Below are 27642 nucleotides of genomic sequence, written 5' to 3'. Positions count from 1 at the left end.
GGCGCGTTCGGCGACGCGATATGTCTTTCCTTTTATGAAAAATCCTCGGCATACCCCATCATGCGGACAATAAAGGATCTATGGTTTAATAGGCCCGCATTCACTAGTGTCAATTCAAACAAAGCACTTGAGAAGAATGAAAGCGCTGAACTCGCAACCGAATCTTCACCCCTCACCGAACCCCCTCTTCCTTTGTATTCGACCAGATATCACCAGAATCTGAACAAGATGCCGAAGCCCACTTGAATGCGGCACTGTATCTATCAACCCAGGATACTCAGAATACCCTCCTTCAACCCCCCACGTTGCATCAAAGTTTCCAAAGCATCGACTCGGCCACCGAGCTCTCGTCTTTGAACGAAAGCCTCAACGAATCTCAGCGCATCATGAAGGATGGCAGAGAGGTAGTCATTAGCTCTGATGGAGAAGACACGGACTCGATATGCTCATTGGAGGACCCAAAGAGTCTTTTCGCTCCACACTCCAAGAAGCACGAGTTCACACCGGCCAAATTCACCAAGGTATCATCGCCAAAGAAATACAGAAACTGCATTGACTCTCTCGTTCACGACGCAGTGGATGATAACGAGGTCGAAGCCAGCGTCGCTCGGGCGAGAGCCAATTATGTGCAGAAGCAACCGGACGGCAAAGAAACCGGAAACAAGCCGTACGGTACCGCTCTGAATGAAACGATGTTGATCTCGGCGCTTGGGCAGAATGAAGACGGTGTTGGGGGTCAACGTTTAATAGGTGCTATTAGAAGAACTGATGCTCTGGACCACGGCCGTGCCTGGCCATTTTTTGATTGCACACAAACATTGCCGCCGGCCCCCAATTTCCACAGGAGCTGTTCGCACCTGGGACGAGTATGGATATATTAAGGGGTAAGCTTCAAATAACTCATTGTTCCATTTTATTCGTGCTGACCGATTTGCAGAATCCGACACCCGCGAGCGCCAATTCATCTCAGGCGAATTTATTCAGATGGCTTTGTCCAAAGGGCTTTTGCCGGACGAACTCGTTTTGTGGATGTTTCGTTCCAGTTTGTCTTATAGTATCCTTCGCTCGTTGACACGAAGCTGACTTACCTTCAGTACCCTATGAACGTCGAGAGGAATTGAGCAATGCTTATTACCGAATCATTAAGGTTTGTAAATGCTCTTATATCGAACTTCCCTTGTTATTTACTAACTGAATATATAAGAATATGGATGTGGAGCGCCTAAAGTTGCTCATCCGTCCAGCTGATATCAATGACCTTTTCTCACGATTGGGTGCTCGGAGCCAGGCTTTGGATCCTTCAAAGGAGATTATCCCAGTTCCTTCCCAATGTATGATTTGACCGTCTTGCTTTGGCTTCGTGTTTTGCTAACAAACGCTGTCAGACATTACTCCGGACTCTGCTTTGAAAGACCATGTTACCTTTGTTTCAGTCCTGAGATTACTTAGGGAAACTGCTGGCTTGTAAGCTTCCACTCCCCAAATTTTGACAATGTCGGGCTTACAAATTTGTAGATTGGCAGAAGACACTCAAGAGCAGGTGGTGCTCATGCTGCTACGTCTTACTCTTGATATTTCATTAACAGCAGATGCTATGGTATCTTCAGAGATTCAGTGGACTATCAACGCTGTGTTGCATCCTGAGAATTTCCATGAAACCAGTGGTGAAGATTCGGTGAGTATTCTTGTATACGTTTTCCACGTTCGAAGCTAACGATACCAGTTGCGACGAGTCTGCGCCACTTTTTACACCACAATACACGATGTTTGCATCCAGAGTCAAATTGTGCACCATATCTTGCCCACCTCTCCATGGTTTGCACTGATACGATGTCGCCTGGCCGTTGCGTTTCTGCTACAGAGTCCTAGTCCTCTCACCGAACCCCCTGAAAAGTTGCTTGATATCAAACGCATCACACTGCTACTGCTCCGTGACGAGCGTTTCCAAGTCAAACGATTCAAGGGTATAGCCGACTATGACTGGAGGGAATTAACTTCGCTCACTTGTCTTCTCAATGTCGCGATTGATTCGTCTGCGTTGGTGTTAAATTTCAACAGTACTCAAGCCGAGAAAGACTACGACGTTGCCATTGACAGACTGGCAGCTCAAATCAAGATGATCTTCTGTTCTATTCAGGATTCCGGTGCCTCACATGTGACACGGACGGTGGCAAAAAGTGAACTCGAGGCCTTGCATTACCGGATTGTCTATTCAGTTCGGTCCAAGCCACCACCAAAAACCACCATTTTCGAGTCACATGTCAAGGAGAGAGATGGTAACATTCGGAGCCATTTCAGCAACTTCGCTGCGCTTGCTGCTGGAAAGCAAAATCCCGAGACCAGGCAAGAAAAGAATCCGTCTGCGGCGCCAGGCGACGCGGATGGTGACACAGATATTCCCATCCGCGTCCATGATCAGGTATCCTGACCACATTAGCACTTTCAGCCCTGAGATCACCATTTATGTGAAGAAACAGAAGTACTGTACGAATGGGTCGAAATGTTGAAATACCCAGCTTTTCCCTCTACCGCCAACCACCCTATGACTTACGACCCTTATGAACATGCCTCCAGAGCGACATTCTTCCACGGAGCGTTTTTTTTTTTTTTTTTCTTTTTACAGAATACAATAGTCAAGATTCAAGAACATGGAATGAATATGATCGCTAAAAGAGTTCGATCATATTCCAGATCAGAGTTGAAATGTGCAAAGAAACCCCCTCTGTCTATGAAGATGGCCAAGAGAGGCAAAGATTACCCGAACTATAACACACGAAATACCGCAGTCGCAAACGTGAAACCCAAGATAGAACAAGTAATACACACTTAGTCGTAGAATTTCCGGTTCTGGTTCTTGCCGAAGAGCGTCTCTCGAACTGCAGGGAGAGCATCAATTTCCAGCAGGCGCAGACGCTCCTCAAAGGTATTATTGATCTCGATCTTGCCTTGCCCACCGACAATAAACACACCACCAGCACTGCAATCTAGTTAGTCTCCTTGACGTATATTGGGAGGGGGAGCGAATCAACTCACGATCCCTCTGGCAACGGCTCCGACTCGTCCAAGGTCACGGTCACCTCTGAGCCAACATTGTCCTTGTACTCCTCGGTCGCCTCCTCAATAGCCTTCTTGGTAATATCAAAGTCCTTCTTCCGCGAGCGAACTGCAACGTTATCCTCGTTCAGATAATACAGGCCCTCGAGGACCAGCCCCTTGAGCATGGCCTGGTACTTCTTCTCATCGTCGGCAGCCACCTTGGAAACTTTCTCCCGGGCGTTCTCGAACAGCTCATCGAGCAGCTCCTGACGGCCACCGAGTACGCGGAGTCGGGTCTTGTTGGCGAGTGTGGAACGGGTGATCTGTTGGGACATGGCGGCCTGCTTGAACTTCTTCTCGTAGAGGGTATCGATAGCTGCAGTTTCCTGGCGCACTAGCTTGGACTTTTCGATCGCAAATTCTTCGTCGGCCTTTAACTGGATCTCCCGGGCCTTCTCAAGAGCTTCCTGCTTGATGAAGGCGGTCATCTTGCGGAGCTCGCCCGCGACCTGGATTCGACGGCCATTAGTCCAACTCAACCTTCCCAAGACCTAGAGTAAACGGCGAACATACCTGATCATCTGAAAGAGCATGGCTTTGTGACATTTTGACGGTTCAGTGTTGTATAGCTTGTTGGGGGTGGAATGACGTGGAGAAGAGGGAAAGGATGTTGTGTCCAACTAAGCTCGGATTGCGTTGCCTTGGCGTTCCGCATCCAGGTCCTCCGCACTCCCCTCGACAACTTACCATTTCAGCGTGATCCTGTCATTCCCTATAGTTTGATCTGAGTTATGGCTTCTTTACTCCGGTAGTTTCTTCTACTTGATGCGCCTCTCCCAACTATCCTTCGACCCGACCAATGCGCGATACACAATATGGGCAATCTAGGTGACTTATCGCCGGAGGGAAGTGTTGCGGTAAGATCATGGAAATCACAGTATACCGCAAGACAAGATCAAAAACTAATCCAGACATCAGGTTGGTGTCATCGTTGGCCTGATCTCAACTAGCCTCCAGGCTATCGGGCTGACACTTCAGCGCAAATCGCATTTACTCGAGGACGAGAAACACCCCTACGATGTGCGCAGACCCCCCTACAAGCGCCGACGATGGCAAGTAGGTATGGGGATGTTTGTGATTTCCAATATTGTTGGAAGTACCATTCAAATTACCACACTTCCGCTACCAGTTCTCTCAACGCTCCAAGCGGTCAGTAGATCCCCCTCCATGCACGGCGGAGATCAGTTGCTGATAAGAATGCCGAATAGTCCGGGCTAGTGTTCAATACTATATTTGCGACCCTCATCCTCGGTGAACCCTTTACCCGATATTCCCTCGCAGGCACCGTTCTCGTCTGCGTCGGCGCGGTGCTGATTGCGACCTTCGGCGCCATCGGGGAACCCGCACATACATTAGATCAACTCCTGGACCTCCTCCAGCGACGACCCTTTCTTATGTGGATGGGTGCCACCACCCTGCTGGTTGTTGTGGTACTTGTAGGCATCAAAATGCTGGAACACTTCGTGCCATCCTCGCGCGTGAAACCCTCGGCCTCGGGTCACTTTTCGCCGCATTTGCTACGACTGCAAAGCCGAATGAGGTTAATCCGGGGCATGAGTTATGGGTTTGTCAGCGGGATTCTGTCAGCTCACTCCCTTTTACTAGCAAAGTCGGCAGTGGAGCTTCTCGTGCGCACAGTGGTGGACCGGGTGAACCAGTTCAATCATTGGCAATCATGGGTTATCCTACTAGGGATGATCTTCCTAGCGCTCACACAGTTGTTCTACCTTCATCGTGGGCTCAAGCTGTGTAGTACTAGTGTGCTATATCCTTTTGTGTTCTGCATATACAATATCATTGCCATCATGGATGGCCTGATTTACTTCCGGCAAGTATCTCAGCTGGCGGGCTTCCACGCGGGTCTAATCGCTCTAGGAACAATTGTTCTCCTGGGTGGTGTTTTGTGCCTGTCATGGCGACTTGAGGATATCGACGCTCATGCCGCTGTCACCACTGTGGGTTCTACCCAGACTGGACTTGGGCCGGGTATGGCAATCGTGGAGGAGCAATCTCCGACATCATCTGGGTTGCTGGACGGCCAGGATGAGGAATCACAGATTGGAGAATGCGAACCACTTCTCAACCCGAAGACCCATACTCGATATTTTTCATATCAGCGGGGAAGAGCTCCAAGTCTACCACTCGATTTACCTTTTGATAGTGACTCTGCCGATCTGAACCCCGCATCTATTTGGGCTGAACTCGATGAGTCGGACTATGAGTCCACTGATGGACACGGACGATCATCGGCAGATCGCCCACGGAGCGTCAGTAGCAGCGCAACTATAAACGGCCCCTTGCGGGGTCTGACACGACACTCCACGATCAGCGCCATCACACACAATCGCGAAAGGGGATCTCGTCGAGTCCAGGGATCACTGCGTGAGAACCCATGGCGTCGCACTTCAGCAGCCCAGAGTACGTTATCCGCTGCCCATCGTAAGCGTCCGGCGATCGGAGGTCTCTTTACATCGTCGTCTAACCAAGAAGTCGGTGGATACGGAACCATCCAAGAGGATGGCGATGATAACCACTGGCAGGACGAAGTCTCCGCCCTTCATTCGTCTGGCACCAGGTCTGGTCTTCTTTTGGGCTCAAGGAAGGCTCTGGCAGATGCCTGGATGTTTGGAAGACATTATCTCTCTCGATGGAGCAGCCCGCAGGCGGGCAGTCAAGTTGAGATTGACCCAGAAGATGGCTCTTCCTCGCCCCTACTCCCGCACTCTTAACGTGCCGCCTTCCACAAACGCGTTATACACAGGGAATCCCGGTTCCTGAGTCTGACGCCCCTCAGCCATCATCATCCCCATGACACCTTTTTACGTTATGCTCTTTCCTATACTCTTTTCCGAACGACCTTCACATAACACCTACATTTGCTCGGATCTGTTAATTTCCTACCGGAAGGACACTACCACCCAAGATTTTTCTTTCTTTCTCGCCCTGTCAATGCCCATGTACAGTAGTCCCTCTTCCTTGGACATACCACGCGCAATCCACTCCTGTTGCTTCCGTCGCTCCTAGCTCCCGGTCGAGAAACGGCCAATCCCAATCTCTCTTTTGTGTCCTGTGATCCACTGTCAAGATAATATGATATGATACCACTCGAGCGAGTGTATAACTCCGCACGAATGAATACAAGACCTTGATATAATGTACTCGCGCTCTATATATATATTCTCAACTACACACCATGGGAAATATCAATTACCCACCTACCTACCTAGCACCTGTGTTATATACTCCGTTATGGTAATTATACAAAAGTCTCTCTGTCAAAGGTCCGTTTAGTGTGGCATTGACCTCTGAGATGCAGGTCAGCGAGCTTTATCACACTCTCTCCATGCATGCTGAGGTACACATCTCTCCAGTTTGTAAGTAAATTGGGCCGCATCTAGAATAAAGTACTAGTAGTCATGTAGAATATATAAATAATATACGTGGAGAGTTGGGAATGTATATCTGATAGATTATAGTAACCCTAACATTTCCAGATTGTTCGAGCTGGACTTTGAATTCTCTCGAACGCCTAGAGAAACGTGCTTCGAGACAACATAGCTTAATAAATACATAGAAAGCGAGAATATACCTTCTTGTTAGTGGATTTGCCGTCCCCTTACGCTGTACCTCACGCACTACTTAAGTACATGGTGAGATAGATCAGAACCCAAGTCTACTCATAGACCATCACGACTACAAGCAACAAGACAGTCCAAAGGAACAGTATCCGATTGCTCCATACCATACATAATATAATGTAACCCAGCCCGAGCCATAGTGGTGCAAAGTGCGAACCAAATGGCATTGAGAATCCGTCATAACCAAGACAGACACCCACAGCATGGAATCAACAGAAACAATTAACACACAGTTTGAGATTAGACAATGAGGAAAATAACATAATCAGTGACCAAGGAAATAGTTAAAAGACTAAAAAAGCAAAAAAAAAAAAAAAAAAAGACAAGAGAGGAAAAGCCACTTCGCCGACGAGTTTCAATGCACCGCGAACACCTCCATCCTCCGCCATTGTCTAGGTAGAGGGGGGAAAACAAAAGCCAAATTAGCGACGAAGCCCAGATTTGTCTGCTTGCGCTCTCTTTCTCTTTTCTTGAAGTTGGTTTCTTTTTTGTGACGGTCATTTTTTTTTTCAGGTAAGTTTTTTTTGGGAGGTTATTGGAAAGCCATAGTTCTCAGCAAATTGGGCTTCTCCTTTTTTCCGAGATAGAAAGCAATATCAAAAGGAAAAAAAACCAGATCCAGTATCATCAAAGAGAGACTGGAATGGGATTCCAGCGCGGTGCTTGACAATTTACAAATAGTCTCACAAGAGTGCCCTGGAGAATGGCACATGCAGATACAGCGCGCGACCATTTCCGAGGGAAGAGTGGGATGATGGATTGGCAGAGGGAGACGGGTATCAAATGAACGCGAGATCGAGGCGCAGGGAGGAAAGAACAGAGAAGAAGACGCAGCATCGGGGACCTTGAGCAAGAAGGACCCCCACAGATCAGATCATAATTTAAGGCGGTTAAGCAGTGGGTTGGTGCTGGGGTGGCATGCGACCGCCGACCGGCATGGGGTACTGACCACCAGCCTGCTGTTGCTGCTGCTGGAGGTTCTGGTAGTACGCCATCTGCTGCTGCTGCTCGTTGGTCATGTAGCCAGGGTGAATACCGGGACGCATATTCCCCTGGGGCGCGTTGACGTTGTGAGCCACATCTTCGGGGGCCTCGGGGGCGACATCGGGGGCGTCGACACCATTCTCACTGGCGGCTGGGTCGGGAGCGTTCAGGCATGCCTGTCAGTGTGTTAGTGGTTGAACGAAAGAGTATTATCAAAGCAGACCGTAGCTTACCTGGATCAGGTTCTTGCCCTCGGCCTTGGTGACCAGCGGCTGGAGTTTGGGAGTAGTGAAGGTGTAGACAAGGCCGGTTTCGGAGACAACCAGCAGGAGAACTTGAGTGCCAGTCAAGACAGAGAGTTCATAAGCCTATAGAGAGCCGTTATGGTTAGTAAAAGTGTCAATCGATCAAATGATGGAGGAAGAACCCTCGATCGGGAAACTGATGCGGAGGGGGGGCCTCGGGACGCGACGCACCTTCTTCATAATACCGGCCTTCCGCTTGGAGAAAGTAATATGCCGACGCGACTTATCCTGAATAAACTTGATCTCGATCTTGCGACGCTCACGGCCGGGCTTGTCATCATCATCATCTTCGTCGTCGGCGCTCATGCGGTTGCGCTTGGTGCCACGGGCATCGGCGCCGTTGCCGGGAAGGTCATCGTGACCGGGGGAAAGCTTTTCGTCAAGAACCGCAGACATATTGACAATTAAGAACAACAAAAGAGGGTTTAATATGGGGGGGGTTGATAGTTATGATTTGAGGGGGGATACCGAAAGGGGAAGGCAAGAGATGACCCAATCGAGTAACGCGTTTATGGATGTGAAAGAAAGGGAATGGGGGAATCGATGGGGGGGGAGAGCGAAGAAGGCAAAGTGCGAGTTGCGATGGGCAGGCGGTCTGTTACGTGAATCACGTGTATAAGTGGTATTAGTACAGTCTGTAAGCTTAGAATAAGTTAGGGTACTTCAGATACTAGTAAAATTAATATTTGACTAAAGTACTTTTACTTTTACAATAGTATTGACTTGTAATTGAGTTGTATTCGCCTCCTTTGGAACAGACACGATTCTTGGCTTCGATCGCTCATTGGCTGGTTCCACCTTCGGCCCCCCGTTTGCCCTTTTTTGCCCTTTTCCCCTCAGGTCTGGACTCTTTTTCCTTTGTTGCCGATTCCAGGGCCAATTTCTCCGTCTTCCCGATTTTGGGGGGTTATTTTGTTATTTCTCTTTTGGATTTTAATTCGAAGAAAAAAGTACGGAAAAAATATATATAACTATATATAATATACCTTTGTACACTTAACACTCCATTCTATCTCACATGCCTCGACGGGGCAGAACTTCTCAAAGGTCCGCCATTATATGATTGGCTATCCCATCTATAAACATGCCCATGAGCATCCCTTATTTTCTATCTCCCTATATATATATATCTCATAGAAACATCCTATATTTCAAGGTTACTACATCTACAAAGTCGAATATAAAAATAAGAATAAAACCGAGCTCACATTATCACACAGGCGCGGGTCGCACCTGCTTTGTGGCACGGAATAATGGCCCTGTATACAACATACTTGCATGGCTGCATTCATTCAAGGGTATCTTGTAAATAGCCCCAAAGGCTATCTAGTTATCCCTTATCTTTCTTATATAGCCATTCCCATTCCTTTCTGATTGCAACCACAAGAACCAAATCTCACATTCATTATCGCAAAGCAAAGCAAAGTATGAACAAGGAAGCCCACCGTCTCGACACAATAACCCCTAGGTATCTCACATCCCCTTACTCCGCACACACACACACACACACACACACACACACACACACACACACACACACACACACACACACATGCATACCTTGCATGGAACTCGTAGAGCATCTAGACATATCTTGGTGTCTCACAGCCGTACTCCATATATTTACTAGGGTTCACAGGAATCTGGGTGACTGGGTCAGTAGGTCTGTAGTAAGTCAGGGCTTGTTCCCTACTTCTTCTATTATTACTCCTATTATTACTCCCACATTTACCAAGTAAATCCTATCTTTTCTGCTCATAGTTCATCTGGGTTGATGTTGCTCCAAGCGTCAAGTCACAACATTCATTGCCCCTCACACCTAGGTGGCAGCCTTCTTAAATGGTGATAGGGGTTCCTTGAGTCCCTTGATTACATCGGGAGCTCGAGTGTAAAAATCGACCGCCGTAGACCGTAGAAGGAAAATAATGCATCCCACTGAGCCCACAGAGCAACAATAACCAAAGCCGATCAACGGGCCGATCCGATTAGCCCTAGACCCGATGCAGCAGCCCATTTAGGATCCCTTCCTGCATATGGAATAGCCAAAGAATACCCTATGCAACACTGAATTGACGAAAACTGATCATATTCTTCACATAACGAACAAAAGTTTAACGCTAATCACCAACGGAGACCCCAAAATGGGTCTGCTGTCAAGTCTATTTTTACAGAAAGGATGCAAGGCGTAAGGCACGGAAAGTGGCTTTTCTCCAAAGCGCACTTAAGAACGCGGAAGACATGGAGAAAAAAAAAAAAAGAAAAGAAATCAGGAAAGATAAGAAGAGCAAGGCCAAACCGATTAGGTCTGGCAAGTCTCGGCCAAGGCCCCGCATGGGTCCAAGGACTGGAAGAAGACGGTAAAAAAAAAGCCACTGAACATTTCAAAAATTGGAATACACCGTCAGTCAGGGTTCAGGATATAGAGGGAGCACGCAAAGCCACCAGGTTCCTGAATTGTACTGGACTCCGCCAATGCAACGCCGGATAAATGAAAACAGAAACTGGAGGACGCGGAGGGCAAGTCACGATCACGAGTCTCATCCGGAAAAAAAAAAGGGCTGTTGGGTTGGTCGACTTGTAATCATATGGGGCTGGTGTCGTGAAGTCGGAAAAAAAAAGGGCAAAGGGAAGATGTGTAGTATTTTAGAAAAAAAAAAAGAGCTGAATCATGTGCAACGAAGTGAAGAGGTACGAACAACAGTCCCAAGGACCAGCCTCAAGTAGTAGCGGTGCAATTTTTATTGCTGGTAAGTGCCGCGAAGATAATGGTCACTCACACCACCGCCACCGCCGCCCTTGGGACCGAGCCAGACAATTTCAATTACGCTGTGGCCCTCATCTTCTTCGCGAACATAGAATTGGTGCACGTTCTCACCAACCACAAATGCATCGCGGAGCAACCACCGATCCTTAGCAACACCGTCTTCCTCTGCGGGACGCAGGGGACCCAGGCGGTCTTCATAGCCGCGGGGGTCTTCGGGCCAGGTCTTTTCGGTAGCATCGAAGTTGATAGCATCATCCGGCACATGCTCGCCGTATGTGTACTTCACCAGGGAGTAGCCGTTCGTCATGACCCAGAAATGACGGAGAGTCTCGCCAGTAGCGGTGTTCACAGTCTCCTCTTGATCAAAGACCCAGCGACGGAGAACAGACTTGCGGCCTGCGGCGGCAGAAACAGTGGTCATCTTGACCACGTCCTTGCTGTACCAACTGTTCCAGTGGTGCATTGATTCGATCTTGCGACCGGACTCGTAAACACCGTCCACGGGGTCTGCCATGTCCATCTGGTAGAGCGAAGGCCACAGAGTCAGGGGGTGTCACCGAAGCGTTGGATACACTGGCCAAGCTTCTGGTCACCGGGCTGTTCGCCCCAGGACTGGCACTCGTCGTAGTGGTTCATCAGGACATCCAAAAGAGGCTTTGAGACAAACACACCGGCTCCACCGAAAGCAATGTGGCCGAAAGTATCCACCTGCCAGCTGGCCTCGGACAAAGATCCAATGTAGTGCTTCTTGTTCTCATCGAAGAGCTTCAGTTCCTCGGCGATAGTGGGGAGTGACAGGAAGAAGGTATCGTCGTCACTAAATCCAACCCAGGTGGTGTGCGGGCGGTGCTTGCGAATGTGCTCGGTGAATGCCTCGACCATACCGAAGTAACGGGCAGTGAAGTCGAGGGGAGAGGCCTTGAGAGTCAAGTCCAGACCGCGGTTGCGGAAGTAGGTCTCTTGCTTCTCCAGGTCGTCGTCAGACTCAGGGACGAGAACAATCAAACCGGCCTTGGTATTCCCATAGGAGTAAAGCAGGGAGGGGAGCAGACGGTCCAGACGGTCGACGGTAGTGGCTAGACCAAACAGAAGCTTGGAGGTCTCCTCGACATCGTCATCGGCGGCCACATCGACGTCGATAATCTCAGGACAGACAAAGTTTTCAGGTTTGTTCTCGGGAGATACGACCATACCACGCTCCATGACAACCATGGGCGGGAGCACAGGCTTTTCGATTTCCTCCAAAGTATGGAATTCGGTGCGGGGGTTCACATGACGAGGACGGAAATAGGCGCGAGTGTAGTTCTTGCGTGGGAGCCATTCAGGGAAGGGTAGGGGGGCGGCCAATTTCGGGTCAGCTTCACAGGAACTACTAGTGGGCTGCTGCGAATCAGATTGTGCCGGCGTTTGTACTTGAGGTTGTTTATTTCCACCAAAGGAGGCCCGATCAATTGGGTGCTTGAACCGAAGGAAAGCTGAGCGGTCGTAGCGTTCCATGCAAAAGAAGAATATTCCGATGGTCACGAGAGCGACCAGCGGGAATATCGTCTTGATCCGAAATAGAGGCATTTTGGCTTTCCCAGTGTTGAATGACGACTTTTCAAACATGTAAATAGTAGAAGGCGAGGCGAAATCGGGGTGAACACCCGGGAATAAAAAGTTATGGGTTTGGCGTGTGAGGTGTCGTTTCCCGGAAATAGCGTGCAGCAAAAGCCGGTAGCAAGACCCAATTCCGACTTGAGGGAAGAGTCAAATAAACGAGTGTTCCAAGAGTGGATTAAAGAGTGGCAGGCAAATAAAGTGCCGAGAGATATTTCAACGAGAGGCTGGCAGCGTCGGGACCTGCGACACGGTTCGAAGGGGGGAGCGTTTGTCAAGGGGAAAGATATGAGGATTGGAAGTGAATATAGAGAGAAGACTAACGCGGCTGGACGATGTGCCCAGTCCGAGTGAAAAGTCGATGAGAGCTTGGAGGATTGTGTCGTGAAGGTGTTGCAGGAGGAAAGAAAAAGGGAGGCCGCCGAAGCAATTAACAGGGTTGGCCGTGTATGGGTATTACCGTAATATATATTTAGCTCTTTTCTTTTCTTTTTTTTTTACTTCTTTTACTTCTTTTTTTCTACCTGTTTTCTACATCGATGGTACGGAGTATATGCATATCTGACGTTCGCACCACCGTTTTTCATTTAGTATGCTGTCTTCGGTGATATCAGAACATATTGTAGCTGGATACATATTGCATATTGGTATTCATCCCCCGGTTGCGGTGTTGATGCCAACCAAATTGGGATGCAGGAACGGAGGTCTTCGACAGGATCATCTCAAATGATATGTGGCTTTATATTTTGTTTCCTTTTGCTTCGTCTTACCTGTTGATTTTTAAGTGTTGATCATGACGAGAAAAGGAATGCTGTTTGTTGGCTGGGGGTGATCATCCCCTCTCAGATTTAGTGGAATACTCCGCCATGAAACTGATGATCGGCATTGGTGTTCTTTTTTTTTTTTCCGTTTCCTTGTCTCGAGCACAACAATAATGTTTTTGTTTAACCTGGGCACAGGTGTGGTTGTTCAAGTCGGAAATGGTCATCTGGCCCTTGGGACTCTAAATTAAGCATATTTCAAGTATCTTCAAGGTCGAGAAGACCGTTTGCAGCGACACATCTTTTGGATGCAGGCTCGCGTGAAAATGCCGATCAGCTGTTTGGGACATCTGCATACATGAATTGTATGATAGGCCAGAAAATCAGTCTACTAATAACTCCGGTTGCCCTCTCTCCCTCGCGTCTCTATCTGTATGTTGTACGGAATAACCAATGAGTACTCCAAACTTGTTTCTGCATATAGATATTACTATGTTTAGATACGTTATGTATCCGAATCGGCGTATTGCGCTGCAACCTGTCTGAGCCTCAATCATTTAACAATCTCGGACAATATAAGCGAACTAACAACATCCGTTCCCATCCCGAGATCCCATCATGATGTGAATATAATAACGTACATGCAACTGGAGATCACGTCACTGTTATCAACTTAGCGCTTGGGCCATTCAAGGAAAGTGCGGGACCTTGGAAAGGGTTTGGATAAAAAGTTGTACGAATCACTATGAACCACCTTGACCTTGACCCTAGATAGAACACGGAGTATACAGAGTACGGAATAGCCAGTATCAAATAACGGGAAAGGACAGGTGTACAACAATTGTACGGAGGACGGAGTATACTATTAGAGACCAAAGACCAAGAAGAGCGGAAATGATCAAAGACGATCGCCCTGGCATCCAGCCGCGTCAACCAATCAGAATTAACCGGAGGGGCAAATGCGGCCAACCCTCCCCCCCACAGACACGCGTCCTTATTGACGACGTCCTACCACATGTAATGCCGATATTCATACGTACTCCGTATTCTATGTGTAATATGTAATATATATATATATATATATATATACATATGTATATACATATATAGGTGGATATTCAACTAACCAACAGAGTACATATTATGAGACATTCTTATGACTCGAGGATGCTCCGCAATTTGCCCCAATATCTTTACATCAGACGAGGAGTTCCTGTGGAGAAGTACTTTAGTAAAAAAAGGAGAGACCCTGAAATGAAGCTTATCGGGTCACGTATTTTGAGTGGCGATAACATCTCCTCGCCCATGGATTTCCTCACAGCCAGGTGGGCCGGGATCGACAACATTTAAAATGGTAATTTAAATCGGTCTCGGTAGTTTCTGTTTTGGTCTTGTTTCATCATTCTATGGTTATATATTATATGATGTATATATGCATGAATTTAACAGAAGTTTTTCCGGAGCCTATTCTCAGTTTCAGTTACAATATGCGGAGTACATCAATCAATCTATGGTACGGAATAGTTACGGAGTACACGTACTTTGTAGTTATACATCGACGTACAATACTGAAGGTATCTGAACTGTGGAGAATCATCCACTTCTGTCCAGGCCCATAGCCATGGCATTTACTACGGTCCAAATAGTTACGTACTAATAAGGGCACGCGTCTTGTCAGGGTTGCTTATACAAGCCTCCAAGGGGAACCTACCTAGGTAGGTACTCCTATCATACTTCTTTTACATATGTGTCCAGTGTATCAGATTAAAAAGCCATGTCAGCACTTACGAATCCCCTGGGGCACAACTAACTAACTAATACAATGTGATTGCACAAAACAACTGCTTACATAATACAAAATATGCCGGTCATTTCGATAGCATTTTAAGCTCGAGTGGTAGTCTTGGCGTTGCTTCACAGCGTTAAAAGGGGGGATTCCATGCCCAAGGGTCTTTCTCTACTCTGTGCTGTAAAAAGAGGACTAACTAGTGCGTTTCTTTTTGCGGTGAGGCTTGCCATATTGGGCTTGGCAATACGTCGCTAATATTTTCCTCTTCACCTTATATAACTATCCATATAAAGTAGAAGGGGCTCCTACTATCTATCTAGGTATTCGAGATCACCTCTAGACGCGTACTCATTTCCGAGTGCGAGTGCAATGCTCATCATCAAACTATTCGCCACCAGAATAACATAGTTCTTCCAATGTTCTATAATTGTAAATCAAAGAATGCTCCTGTCCAATAAGTTGCTTCTAAGCTCAGAAAGGCCCACATTCAAGGCTTTCTAGAAGGTCCCTACAACATAGGTATAAATTGGCCCGTACTTCAAGACTGCTCTCTGATTCTTCAGATAACCGTGCCAAGCGCCCAACATACCTACCGCGTGTTCCGATTGAGACCTCTTTAACGGATGATCCTACCATCCATAGTGACTACCATTCGGTCTCGTACTAGGGTTGTTGAAGGGGTTGAAGCAAGGTAATGAAACCTGCTTCAAATAAGTCGAGGTATCCCCGTTCGACTGGGGTTTGGAATCCGTGGTTCTACACAGAAAGGGATTGCTGGACAATGAGCGATCTCTGTAGAGAAAACGACCGTGTTCATTCGCTATGGAGCGGAGAGAAAAGAAGCAAGGTGCGAACTATCTACTACAGGTTTTATCTCCGTAGTGGGCCGTAGGCCTGAGGCTACCAAATAAAGGCACCAAGAACATAATGGACTTTTCCTAATCTTCTTTTTTAAAAAATCTGTGGTTGATCATACTTGATGCCACAGATAACATCCACCGTCAGTCACACTCAACCCACCACTACCGGGGTTTCCTCGCCAGGAGTAAGCCAGTGAACCTTATGCGACACCTTTTCATCGTCAAAGACCGTCGCCAAATCCGCTTGATGCTCAGTGAAATGTTCCCATGATTCAAAGTGGATAGGAACCATTCGGTCGACATTTAGCACGCGCATCAAGTGAGCAGCTTGCTTACCATCGAAGGTAATTTGCAAAACACCGTTAGGATGCGGGAAAAGCGCATTTCCCAGATTCAAGACTGCAACGGAAACATGCCACTTGTCCTTGATCTGCGCCAACTCATCGATCCACACGGTATCTCCAGAGAAGTACACCACATTGGGCAGACCGGCCTCATTAACGCCGAAGGTGTCGCACTCGACAATGAAACCCGTCACCTCGCCACCTGGGAAATGCTTGCATGGGGTGCCGGTAATGCGGAAGTCTTTGCCTCCGAGTCTTGCGGAGACGGTTTGCCAAGGGCGAAGGCCGACGACGCCAGGGCGTGGCTTGAGATTGTGCTCGCCATCAGGTGTGGTGAAGACATGGCGGCCGTCGAGTAACTGGCGGCCGAGAGGATCGAGATTGTCGACGTGGTCTTCGTGGCTCAGTAAGACCGCATCGATGGGTGGGATGTCGCGCAATTCGAGGGCTGGCCCTTCGAAGCTGCGCAGAGTCGCTGTTGGAGCCTCCTTGAAGCCGAACTCCTCAAGGTTGGGGGCCTTGGACCAGCCGTCGTAGACGTATTCAGAGCCCGCAGGACAGAATACAGGATCGGTGAGGAACCGCACACCGTCAATGTTGATTATCGCCGTGGCGGTCGTGATGTGGGTGATGGAAACATTGCCTTTGAACGTGGACATAGTGCCGTTTGATTGATGGGAAGGTTTTTTACTCGGAGAGATTGAATTGATACAATGAATAACCAAATGTAGAACAGCAGTTCATTTGGAGACTTATATAGTTTGCCATTCCTGGACCCGTTCTTGATCCCACCATGGAGGACATTACAAACCGTCAAAGATGTGGGAATATCTTCATAAGCAACAGCCCTGATGATAAATTAACAGTGGAGAGCAACGTGAGACATCAAGATAAAATGTTTATATCAACAAAGCTTTTGAAATAACATACACTCATCTTTCTCAGTCATCATCCCACTATCCCACAATTCATCCCACCCAATCCCACCGCGTTAATAGTGGATATCATGGGTGTTTCAAATCATCGATATTTACTGTAATTCCTCGGCGACATTCTTCATCCCGGCTCTTTTTTTCTTTTCGTGTTTATATGATCAGGCTCATCTGGTACCTTTTAAACCTCGTTCACCCTTCCCCCAAAAAGCAATATAAAGACATCGATCTACTACTGGAACCGAAAATTTCTCTTACATACAACGGATATTATCTATGCTCTCATCTGATCTTGATGGCCCTCAGGCCTGGGTCATTGTCGGCGCTGTTTTCTGGAATAATGCCCACCATTGGGGAATCCTCTCAGTGGGTCAACTTAGTTGTTGAGAATAGAAACACCCAAGAAGGCTAATATATTTTCAGAGCTATGGTGTGTTTCTAGCCTATTTTACGTCGCATTCGACATTTGCGGGGGCCAGAGCACTCGATTACGCTTTCATTGGGGGACTTTCCGCATCGCAAGCGTTCGTGATTTCCCCTCTAGTTACAATCCTCCATCATCGTTTTGGAATAAAGATTACAATGGCCGTTGGGGTCATTTTAGAAACCGCTGCACTGCTAGGTGCGTCGTGGAGCACAGAAATCTGGCAGCTATACTTGAGCCAGGGTGTTTGTTTTGGCTGGGGACTGGGCATGCAGTACCTTTCAACGACCTACCTGATCCCCCAATGGTTTGACAAACACCGCAGCCTCGCAGCAGGCATATGCACCGGTGGTACTGGGACTGGTGGACTCATTTACTCTCTAGCTACGCATGCTATGCTTGCACGATTTGGCATTCCATGGTCTTATCGTATCCTGGCAATTGTTCAGTTGGCAGTCAACACTATTTGCGTGCTTATCGTCCGAGACAGGAGGTACAGGAGTCCACCGGGGGGCGGTACGCACAAAATGCCGAAAATCAACTTTCGACTTTGTCTCCGTTACGAAATGTGGTTGGCTATCGGATGGAGCTTCTTCAGCGTCATGGGATTCATGGTTATCTGGTTCTCGCTGGCCACTTACGGAAGAAGTATTGGTCTTACTTCCACGCAAGGCTCTATTGTCACGGCTGTTATGAACATTGGACAGATGTTTGGTCGTCCCATGGTGGGTCTTCTCAGTGATCGAATTGGACGCATCAATATGGCTGCCATTGCTACTTGCATTAGCGGCTTGCTTTGTCTTTTGCTATGGGTATTTGCTCGAGCATATGCGTCTCTTACAGTCTTTGCTTTGTTTGCGGGTATCTTCTTTGGCACCTATTGGACTGTGAGTCTGCTTCTAGTTCAAAGTTAAGTCTCATGTCCCATGCTAACCATCGCTAGGTGGTGGGCCCCATGGGTGCGGAAGTGGTCGGTCTGGATGACCTCCAATCAGGTTTGGCTATCATTTGGTTGGCCTGTATTATTCCTGCAACCTGTATGACTTTTCCCACGATCCCTTGCTTAAAACCCGTCCATGTAACTGACGATTGCATACAGTCGGTGAAGCCATTGGGCTTGAACTTCACACGTCTGGGTCACAGCCATACTTAGGCACTCAATTATTTACCGGCTTCATGTATATAGCGGCTTTCCTATTCCTGGTACTCTTACGGAGTTGGAAACTAAAACGCCGCGAACTTGACTCATTGACAAGCATTTCAATGTCAGCCAGGCATACCCGAATTGGAGAGGCTCCGGTGGTTCAGGTGCCTGGAAAGTTTCATGAAAATGCTAGATATCTCATATCTTGGGGAAAGGTTTAGATATATTTATTTAGATTGTGTATTCTTTATGTCTAGCTAAAATGTATTATCAAGTTGGTGCCTTCAAGATTTCAGGACGAACAAGCCTTCAAAGCAATAAGATGTTGGATAAGATGTGTTTTATTGGGACCATAACCGAAAAGAAAGGCCGAAAATCCTCTAAGCTCGCTACGCATTCTGGAATCATAAAAAGAGTATAATAATATAAAATTGTACATAGTTAGAGATTAGGTATCTAGTAGGCTATATTTTAAAAGGCCTATATAAGATCTGGTTTCTAATGATCATGGAAGTTTAGGGAACTGGCTTGTGAGAGACATTGGAGGCGGAGATGCTGTCGAAGCCATACGCAACTGGGGCCGGTGGGCTTTGCCCTGGGTAGCCCACCGGGCCCTTGAGTAAGATGCTCAAAAGTAGTGCTTTGTTACAATATGTGGAACTCAGAGGAGGAAATAGTCCACCGAATTGTCATCACTCAGATTACATGTGCACGACTACATATTCACATGACATATATTGATCCACGTAGTTGAGGAAAGCTGGAGAACTATTCAAATTAAAAGACCACGCACGTTTATACTATAACTCTTACAGTCTTCCTCCCCTCCCATATATAGTAAGATATATATATATATATATATATATTGTAGCTAGGTATAAATATCCGAGATTGCCCAAGTGCCCACCGGGTACACCGGGCCGTCCCGGGTTCCCGACTCATCTGACCGGGGCCATGGTGCCCATATGATAATACAAATCAAGTTGAATATCTTTATCCTTAGATTTTAGTACTCCATTGTTTGTTATGTATGTGTGATGGGCTTTGCATTATGTATCTCTGGGAAATGTTCAGATGATTCTTTGCCATAGCTTCACCACGTGTCTCCATCTCCGTAAGCCACATTTGCCACTCATGGATTAGCCCTGGAATCTCGGATGGAGTCAGCATTTTCTCTTTACTAACATTTACCACCACCACCCAAATGGACCCCCCCCAACCAGACAAGCACAAGTGCGGCTGCATCAGTTGCGTGTCTTAATTGTCGTGATAAACATCTCAAATGTGACGGCAATCCGGAAGGATGTGACCGGTGTCGCGCTCTTTTCCTCTTTTGTCACTTCGTTCCATCACGTCGCGGGCGGAGAGGACAACCGAGTGGATTTCCTTGCCTCGATACGTGTTACATCCCCAGTGTTCAAGAAACTTCCTTTCTCCCTGATGCCACACTATCCTTGATGGCTTTGGGTGACCCGTCTCCAACCTATGTGACAGAGTCTCCACAGAGTTTACCACAAATGAGAATCCATTTGATAAAAGTATTCTATGAGTACTTTTACCCTGCGCATCCAATACTCCTACCCTTTGATCTCTGGGTTATGTCTTCACCACCTCAGTATCTCGTGAACATCGTCGAGTTCATTGGATTGCATCATGTTTCGGCTGGCCAAACTCTTGAATGCTCAAACGATCTTTGGATGGCCACCGATAATGCTGAATTAGCGTTGGAAAAAACGCAAGCATATGTTCTTTTGTGTATCCTATTCCATGGCCGCAAAGCCCCCGAATGCGCAAAGAAATGCATTGGTTTTGCTATTGATTGTAGCCTCAGACTCGGACTTCACTGCCGAGAGCTCTCGGATACCGTGGAGGTGCAGAGCACCGCTCGTGCCGAGAGCATGAGACGGACATTGTGGGAGATTTTCATCGTGGACACTCTTCTCGCTGCCGTGCAAGTTGGAGGCACTTTACAATTCAACATGGAGACGCCTGACGTGTCTCTTCCATCTGAGGACGAGAAGTTTGCGGGCGGTCACTCTGGGGTCTTCTCCATTTCTGCGAAGGACCTAGGCCGCCGGGCATTCTCTGATAAGGATCGCATCTCAGCACTTGCTTATCGTGTCGAGGCGACATTCATTCTCCGACACTGCCTAATCGCCTGCGAGACACATGCTCCCGAAGACACGTTGGAAGTACTAGACTCAATGATCTCGGCTTGGTTCCACCGATGGCCTAGCGACCGCAGCACTATTCTCCAGATGGATGGAAAAGTGAATCAAATTGATTTCCAGACGGCTATGATCATGCATTGCGCCTCTATTTACCTGCATTTCCCGAAATCATCATTAGCTTCCTTCCTCCCAATTACCCGCGAGGTGTTTTGTTCTAGGCCTCCACCTATACCATCACCCTCGCTGAATCCGCAAATGCACACAGCCAAAGTTGCTAACGCAGCTGTTGAGCTGTCCAAGCTCGCTTCCCTTTCTACGTCTGTGACGGGTAATTCTCCATTTTTTGCTTGCACCCTCGTCCTTAGCTCTATCATCCAGATGACTGTTTTGTCTGCCCCTACCGGGCAGCCATTTGGGAAGCATTACTCATATTTGGCATTGAACATAGGTGTTCTCAAATCTATGGGCAGCATATGGAAAATTGCAGCCTGTTCTATGGAAAATCTCCGAGCCACCACACGCGAGGTTGAGGCGGCCTCTGCAGAGGCAGGTCATGAACTCGTTGGACCTATGTTTATCCCTGTCCCCCAAAAGTGATTGAGTCCCATAATCATTCCATCACTTAGCTATCGAAATACCAGCATACGATCTCACTGTAAAGCTCACAAACATTTGAACGCTATAATATCAGAAATCCCAACTTGAAGTTGCAAGCTTAGAGGTGGTACACCGCACAACGTGGACGCCAAGAATGCCGTGGGTCCAACCCACTAGTCGGCGAACTTGGCATTGCTAGTACACTGAGGGCGTCCCCGAGTCGTATGGGTTTGTGGAATGGCCTAGTCGTTCGCTCCTGCATATTTACCTCCCATTCGAAGCGCTCCAAACCCGTAAAGCTCTTTTAGAACAGGTGTATTCTTAGGAACTATTTTCCCGGCTCCAATCCTACAAGCGGCGATGCAGATATGTCCCAGGCTATGGTGGCAAGTCTCTCTATCCGCAGAGTCGGTTACATTCGAAAATACTCGTGTTAATACCAAGTTCACCCGAGGTCTGGGGCGAATCAACAGGGAGAAGCGTGGTTAACCAATAAGAAGGTTATATTGAATTCTATTCCCAAATTGGCCATCTTAAATGCTCGTTCAATAAAATTATGCCTCGAAGGTATATGTGTGAATGCATGTTGAAGGACCCTTCCCTCAGTATGTGTAGGCCTTATTGAATGTATGCGCTAGACTGACGGACCTTGCTGCCGAATATGTAGAATATCCATGGCAAAAAGGCGAACGCGACTGCCAGAAACCCAATCAAGCTCGAGGCCCAGGGGTAACCAAGATTCCTGTACACTAAGAAGGATATGAGCAAGATGTCTCCTCGAAGAAAAAGCACACGGGGCGACATACTTGGAATTGTGAACAGGGGAAATGAGCCACCGACGAGATATCGCAGTAGCCCGTTGGCTGCCAGCGCCGATGCTCCGTATTTGGCACCGTATACATTGGTCAAGTAAAGCATTGTCGAAACCTAGTAATGACATCGTCAGAAAAACTGTAATAATCAATGCGAACGGATAGCCAACTCACAAAAACCAGAATGTTTGAGAAACCAAACAGACCTGTCGCCACAATGCTACTAATCCAATGGATCCCTGGCCGGGCAGTCCACGCAAACCAGAACAATGAAGCCGCCATCAAAGGACCTCCTATCATTGCGCCCCACAGCATGCGCTCGGGTGGTGGTGGTGCGGCATTCTTATACTTGAAAAGATGTCGCTTCAGAGTATAAGAATCAAGGAGGATCAAAACCATACCCCCAAGAACGCATCCCACGGCAATTCCAATCAATACTAGCCCACTTTCTCCAGGCGTGAAGTTGTAAGTGGTGCTGAAAATTAGCGGAATGCATGCCAAAAAGCAGAACAATATAGAGAAATTCAGCGAAGAGTAGAGTGAGCAAAGTGTCACAATAGGCTCGCGTATGAGCATATAAAGCGGTCTTGCTAGCGTGACTGTGACCATGAAACGGACTCCAGCTAGGCCGGCTGGGACAGGGGCCGGCGGTATAGGCAAGCCAAGTTTCTTAGCCTTGCGACGCATCACAGGACCTGCATAAGTCTCCTGGGCTCCCAGCGCGAAGATCCAGACACCTACACCAAGGAACAAGGTAGTCCATAGCGACCATTGCCAGTTTTTGTATTGGGCGATCCAGCCACCGACCAGTTCGCCGAGCGCTGGGCCCAGGAATGCAATAGTCATGATCAAGACCACGCCGCGATTTATGTTTACCCCTGTCCACATGTCCATTATAGTTCCTGCACCAACAGCCAGCGGCGCAGAGATCGTGATACCGGCCAACAGTCGGCAGATGGCAAGAGCCGCAAGGTTCTTCGCAAAACTGCCGCCCAGAATAAACAGCAACGCGATCGGTGTCACAAAGACGTAAATAAATCTTCGACCAAATGTTTCACTTAGTGGTGCTGAGACTGCTGGGCCAAATGCGAGACCGTAGACGTATAGTGTGAAGGGGAGCAGGGCGAGAGTGGTGCTAGTGTGGAAATCCTCTTGGGCGCTTTCATGAGATGGCGAATAAATCGCCAGTCCGAATGATCTGCGAAATGCCTCTTGTATTAGCAGGGCCATCATATATATACCTGGCGAAATGCTCGCCTACATCAAAAAACATAATAAAGCAGGCACAGCAGTGTTGTAAAGCTTTTTGGCTGTCGACCAATTCTTTGCATTATCCGGATCATTGGCCCAGTCTGATACAATAGCATCTTTTTGCGACTGCTCCGTTGGTTCGGGCATTATAGCCTGATTTTTTTTTCAAAGGGAGCTTTGGGTTTAATCGCAGGGTGATATATGTATAGCAATCTATAAAGAGCACATACCAAAGTATTTATGAGAGCCTACGGATCAGTCGGATATCTTTCGGGGTCAAGCACACACCTTCATTGTGTTCACCTCACATCCCGTGATCGGCGATCTTTTTGAATCCGTTTCAACCCTACGTTGTAGGGAGTGTATAGTAAATGAGACGGCTGAAATGCCGAGATCGAAGTGGAGGCGTGTAGGGAGTGGCCCACTAATTCGGCGACCTCCCGGGGCCAATGCTTGGCCCAATTTCATTTCACAGGCGAACAAATACCAGGAGTTCTATTGTAATTGTTGCTTTGGCATATTTCCTTTCTTTTCCCGATCTAACTGATTTTATGATTCGCATCATGTGCCGTCTGTCGACGACTAGTGCTTTATCTGGGGACCAACGCAATATGATCATGCAGAACGGTATGCTATGATTGTGCTTACGTACATTGTGGCTCGTATTTTCCAGACATTCTCGACTGTATCCAACTATAATACTAAAGAGTGGACAGAAATAATCAGCATGACGTTCGAGAACGAAAATGGGGTCCTGGTCTGGTTGGGTTAAGCTGAACTTTCCCCAGGCGTAGATTCAACATTTTGTGTGAGAAAAATCAGCAAGGAACCGATCGAGTACAGTTGCAAATGTCATTATTCTCAATTTGATAACAACTGACAATGGAGAAGAGTGGAAAACATTCTGGTCAACCGGTAACTCAACCCTTCTATACCAAGTTAGCCAGCCTCGAAGAAAGCCAATCATATCAACGTTCAAACCAACCTTTTCATGAGGTTTTCTAGCCTCAATAAATACATTCTCATATTTCCTGATCTCGTACGGCGCCTTCCTTAGAAGTGCCTCCTTCCGCTTTCTAGTCCAACCCTTGACACTCCTTGGGTGTTGCAAAGCACGAATGACGCCAGCCATCGGATCCAGAAGTTGACTGAAATCCCTATTTGCAGGACTAAAAAAAAGCGGATCGTGAATGGTATCCCCTTCCTGTTTGTATTCTTCCTCCAGTGCGAGGTGCTCCTTCTCAGGTGCTGTTTTGGATGGGTCGTATGGAGATTTGTGTCGCCCGACCTCGTCGTCTGTGCCTGATTGGCAGGTTTCTGCTCGTGCAGGGTTGAGGATACACCTTTCGAGGATGAGTTCCTCTGACTGAGGTCTTTTCTGTGCTTGGAAATAACACGTGCTGCGAAGGGGAAGGGGATGTGAGTGTATGGGGTAGGTTGTGGTGACTGCTTGATATGCCCGATTCAGGGGCTTGAAGGTCTTCATGGTTTGTGATTGCGGTTGCTATCAACTTGATAGATCTGTGAATCGTGTTTAGATTGGAGTTCAGAGTGGAGAGATTGATGTTTGATCGATTTAGTTCTCAGTTCTCCCGGGACTTATACCCCAGTTGGGAATGACATCATCATTTTGGAGGGGTCGCCTTCGGGACTTACGGTTGTTACTTCCACAGAGGGCGGTAGCCCAATCTTGTAAGACATCACCCGAAATAAATAATACATTCACAAACAAAGAGATAGCTCGAGTCGAGTATTTAAATGCTATACAAGAACCTGGGGTTTCGATCACCCATTTCCTGGATATCCTGCTCCGACAGCGATGATATTTTTTCATCCTCCAGACCCTGGGCTCTACGTTTGTTGATAAAACGATAGGAAATCCACATAAAACCATACACCAGACCCGCAAATGCCACCATACCTAAAGTGACAGCGTTGCCACGGACGAAGCGCGGGCCTTCGGAATTGGGATACAAGAAAGGAGACATGACTCCGCTGATGTTTCCAAATGTGAGTTGCAAGCCAGTTGCGTAGCTGCGTTTTGCGTATCGTGGCAGGTTCGTAGGTAACCAGGCGAGAGGTAAACCAACAGCAACGTAAAGCCCCAGGGCAACCATCAAGGCGCCGAAGTAATGAACACCCGAGGACGAGTCTGAAATCAAGATACCATAGCCAACGATTGAGATAGCACAGAAGAGACATATGAAAAATGCACGGTGTTGGGTTCGATCGCTCAACCAGGCAACGCCCAAATAAGCAATGGCACCCAGTGCGTAGCAAGGAATTGTCAATGCCTGGACCTCGGCCGTGGTCCAGTTTCCCATGCCTTTGATAATAGTAGGAAGGAAGGTACTATATCCATAGAGCATGGTATCGATACCAAACTGGCCGAAGGAGAACACCCAGATCTTCCAGTCTAAGACACCCTCTTTCACATCCGCCCAGTGGAACTTCTGCGCAGACTCTGTCTGGCCTATATAACGACTCCGGCGGAGGGCAACAAGCGCCCGCTCCTCTTTGTTGAGATAGTAAGCTGTGTCCGGGTCATCTGCCAAGGTGAACCAAGTTACCACGCCAAGTAGAACTGTTGGAATTCCCTCGATGATCATGATCCAGCGCCAGCCTCGCAGTCCGCTGATGCCGTCCATGAACCCAATGCCGTAAGCCAGCAACCCGCCAAAGGCTCCGGCAATAGCAGCGCTGCTAAACAGGTAGCTTGTTCGCAAGGCAATCTCGCGTTTGCTATAGAAAAGAGTGAGGTATGTTATGAAGCCCGGGAAAAGACCTGCTTCTACGACTCCAAGTAGGATTCGGCAGGCAATCAAGCCGCCATAATTCTGGGTGATTCCTGTGAGGGTTGCAATGGTACCCCACATCACTGAGATAGTAGCGATATACCGAGATGGCCTTAGTTTCTTGAGTACAAGATTTGAAGGGACCTCGAAGAACTGAACATTAGGGTTAGCGTCCGTGCGGTGACTGAATTGCGTGATATACATACACAGTAGGTCACAAAAAGGATAGACACGGAGACTTGATACTGGTTGCCAACGAGCCCCAAGTCCTCTTCCAGGCCATATAATCGTGCATTTCCAATATTGACTGCATATTCAAGTCAGCCAATGGGTTTTCTTATTGTACGTTGTCACAGGCCAGTTGCAATCGCAAAGGGATGAGTCAGACACCCCACCCCCACGTACCTCGATCTAGGAAACTGAAGAGATACAACAACACCACAATGGGAAGGATATGCAGGTCAATCTTTCTAATGAGAGTCTTCTCGATCTGTTGCTCGTGAAGAGTTGGTCCTAAGCTGATTTCATCGGGCACGTTTTGGTCATTAGGTGAGCCGGGGTCAGGCTCAGGATGGCCCATGGTGAGGAGCCAAATTTCAGGTAGAAAGGATGATAGTTAGAGGATGAATGGATTCGGCCCCAGGACCTGGGTGTCTCCGGAGGTCACTTCAATGATGTTCCAAGGTTAAGGGAACAATCTCAGGCAAAAAGCCAAAAGCGAAAAAGGAAGAATTAAAGTTGCCAAGCGCCAAGAGGTTGGATAAGGATCCCCCTAGCAGCCGATTGATAAGAGAAGTGCCTATGTACATACATAACTAGGGGGGCACTTATGACCTAAATGTGTTTTGTTTCTTCTATTTCTTCGGATTGTATTCAAAAATTTACATTATAATCTTAACATAAATATATTCAACCAATTCTCAATGTACCTTGTAGTCCTTAGTAGTCTTTAGTATAGATTATAACTGTGGTGAGTAACCTTGAGTCTGCATATGATGACATAAGATGTGTATGCCTGAGGCGAACATGCATAACTAAGAGCCTGCCAATACAAAAAGTCCAGTCAAATATAGCGAATCCCCTCCCTAGTCTAGAAACATCCATCATCCGTAGGATATATATCTACAACATACCTAAGTAGTTATAACAAGTACCTTGCCTGGAAGGTATAAAAAGTCGACATTTACAGAGCAAACTAGGAAGGTCAGCAGATCACAATGGACCGGCCTAGCCAGCTTACCTAATTAGCAAATCCGACAGTCATTTTTGCCTATTATTTGCTGCAGAGAACAGGAACTATTACTTTCTTACTCCTTCTGCACCATATTCAATTGGGATTAATATCTGCCATGAACGGGACTTTTTTTTCCCTGCAA

The 27642-nt window shown here is 47.5% G+C and overlaps 12 protein-coding genes across 12 annotated transcripts; 4 read left to right on the top strand and 8 right to left on the bottom strand.

Moving 5' to 3' along the window:
• Positions 1-60: 60 nt before the first annotated feature.
• N7516_006594 (uncharacterized protein) lies at positions 61-2428 on the top strand (the record flags this gene model as incomplete). The annotated part of the gene is made up of 8 exons (XM_057219314.1): positions 61-108; positions 207-849; positions 890-1042; positions 1095-1147; positions 1205-1331; positions 1386-1464; positions 1516-1675; positions 1724-2428. The coding sequence occupies 8 exons, from the start codon at positions 61-63 to the stop codon at positions 2426-2428; spliced, it is 1968 nt and encodes a 655-aa protein (XP_057073405.1).
• Positions 2429-2630: 202 nt separating this feature from the next.
• N7516_006593 (H(+)-transporting V1 sector ATPase subunit E) lies at positions 2631-3666 on the bottom strand. The gene is made up of 3 exons (XM_057219313.1): positions 3610-3666; positions 3034-3545; positions 2631-2977 (listed from the first exon to the last, which is right to left on the bottom strand). The coding sequence occupies exons 1-3, from the start codon at positions 3640-3642 to the stop codon at positions 2827-2829; spliced, it is 696 nt and encodes a 231-aa protein (XP_057073404.1). The 5' UTR covers positions 3643-3666; the 3' UTR covers positions 2631-2826.
• A 245-nt stretch (positions 3667-3911) lies between these two features.
• On the top strand, positions 3912-5825 carry N7516_006592 (uncharacterized protein; the record flags this gene model as incomplete). The annotated part of the gene is made up of 3 exons (XM_057219312.1): positions 3912-3953; positions 4015-4245; positions 4305-5825. 3 exons carry the CDS (start codon positions 3912-3914, stop codon positions 5823-5825), a joined length of 1794 nt encoding a protein of 597 aa, XP_057073403.1.
• A 1770-nt stretch (positions 5826-7595) lies between these two features.
• On the bottom strand, positions 7596-8451 carry N7516_006591 (Transcription factor MADS-box). Its single transcript, XM_057219311.1, has 3 exons — positions 8195-8451; positions 7952-8086; positions 7596-7894 (listed from the first exon to the last, which is right to left on the bottom strand). The coding sequence occupies exons 1-3, from the start codon at positions 8417-8419 to the stop codon at positions 7625-7627; spliced, it is 630 nt and encodes a 209-aa protein (XP_057073402.1). The 5' UTR covers positions 8420-8451; the 3' UTR covers positions 7596-7624.
• Positions 8452-10761: 2310 nt separating this feature from the next.
• On the bottom strand, positions 10762-11307 carry N7516_006590 (uncharacterized protein; the record flags this gene model as incomplete). The annotated part of the gene is made up of 1 exon (XM_057219310.1): positions 10762-11307. The coding sequence occupies one exon, from the start codon at positions 11305-11307 to the stop codon at positions 10762-10764; it is 546 nt and encodes a 181-aa protein (XP_057073401.1).
• A 23-nt stretch (positions 11308-11330) lies between these two features.
• Positions 11331-12395, bottom strand: N7516_006589 (uncharacterized protein; the record flags this gene model as incomplete). The annotated part of the gene is made up of 1 exon (XM_057219309.1): positions 11331-12395. The coding sequence occupies one exon, from the start codon at positions 12393-12395 to the stop codon at positions 11331-11333; it is 1065 nt and encodes a 354-aa protein (XP_057073400.1).
• Positions 12396-15947: 3552 nt separating this feature from the next.
• N7516_006588 (MBL fold metallo-hydrolase) lies at positions 15948-16799 on the bottom strand (the record flags this gene model as incomplete). Its single annotated transcript, XM_057219308.1, has 1 exon — positions 15948-16799. One exon carries the CDS (start codon positions 16797-16799, stop codon positions 15948-15950), a length of 852 nt encoding a protein of 283 aa, XP_057073399.1.
• A 549-nt stretch (positions 16800-17348) lies between these two features.
• On the top strand, positions 17349-18824 carry N7516_006587 (uncharacterized protein; the record flags this gene model as incomplete). The annotated part of the gene is made up of 5 exons (XM_057219307.1): positions 17349-17438; positions 17496-18383; positions 18440-18533; positions 18596-18699; positions 18753-18824. 5 exons carry the CDS (start codon positions 17349-17351, stop codon positions 18822-18824), a joined length of 1248 nt encoding a protein of 415 aa, XP_057073398.1.
• Positions 18825-20157: 1333 nt separating this feature from the next.
• On the top strand, positions 20158-21408 carry N7516_006586 (fungal specific transcription factor domain-containing protein; the record flags this gene model as incomplete). Its single annotated transcript, XM_057219306.1, has 1 exon — positions 20158-21408. The coding sequence occupies one exon, from the start codon at positions 20158-20160 to the stop codon at positions 21406-21408; it is 1251 nt and encodes a 416-aa protein (XP_057073397.1).
• A 618-nt stretch (positions 21409-22026) lies between these two features.
• On the bottom strand, positions 22027-23618 carry N7516_006585 (MFS transporter; the record flags this gene model as incomplete). Its single annotated transcript, XM_057219305.1, has 4 exons — positions 22027-22157; positions 22215-22335; positions 22395-23418; positions 23482-23618. 4 exons carry the CDS (start codon positions 23616-23618, stop codon positions 22027-22029), a joined length of 1413 nt encoding a protein of 470 aa, XP_057073396.1.
• A 773-nt stretch (positions 23619-24391) lies between these two features.
• On the bottom strand, positions 24392-24957 carry N7516_006584 (uncharacterized protein; the record flags this gene model as incomplete). The annotated part of the gene is made up of 2 exons (XM_057219304.1): positions 24392-24400; positions 24457-24957. The coding sequence occupies 2 exons, from the start codon at positions 24955-24957 to the stop codon at positions 24392-24394; spliced, it is 510 nt and encodes a 169-aa protein (XP_057073395.1).
• A 268-nt stretch (positions 24958-25225) lies between these two features.
• N7516_006583 (putative MFS transporter) lies at positions 25226-26846 on the bottom strand (the record flags this gene model as incomplete). Its single annotated transcript, XM_057219303.1, has 3 exons — positions 25226-26419; positions 26473-26573; positions 26672-26846. 3 exons carry the CDS (start codon positions 26844-26846, stop codon positions 25226-25228), a joined length of 1470 nt encoding a protein of 489 aa, XP_057073394.1.
• Between the last annotated feature and the right edge of the window lie 796 nt (positions 26847-27642).

This window comes from Penicillium verrucosum, assembly GCF_028828655.1.
Source record: "Penicillium verrucosum strain IBT 35672 chromosome Unknown utg000002l_segment0_segment0, whole genome shotgun sequence".
Taxonomy (NCBI): Eukaryota; Fungi; Ascomycota; class Eurotiomycetes; order Eurotiales; family Aspergillaceae; genus Penicillium; species Penicillium verrucosum.
This window is presented reverse-complemented; position numbering and strand designations above follow the sequence as displayed.

Coding starts and splice junctions, on each gene's coding strand:
- N7516_006593 (XM_057219313.1), bottom strand. CDS start 3,642: ATGTCACAAAGCCATGCTCTTTCAGATGATCAG. Junction 3,546..3,609: donor ATGCTCTTTCAGATGATCAG/GTATGTTCGCCG, acceptor CGTCGAATCCAG/GTCGCGGGCGAGCTCCGCAA. Junction 2,978..3,033: donor GAGCCGTTGCCAGAGGGATC/GTGAGTTGATTC, acceptor ACTAGATTGCAG/TGCTGGTGGTGTGTTTATTG.
- N7516_006591 (XM_057219311.1), bottom strand. CDS start 8,419: ATGTCTGCGGTTCTTGACGAAAAGCTTTCCCCCGGTCACGATGACCTT. Junction 8,087..8,194: donor AGGCCGGTATTATGAAGAAG/GTGCGTCGCGTC, acceptor GGCTCTCTATAG/GCTTATGAACTCTCTGTCTT. Junction 7,895..7,951: donor AGGGCAAGAACCTGATCCAG/GTAAGCTACGGT, acceptor ACACACTGACAG/GCATGCCTGAACGCTCCCGA.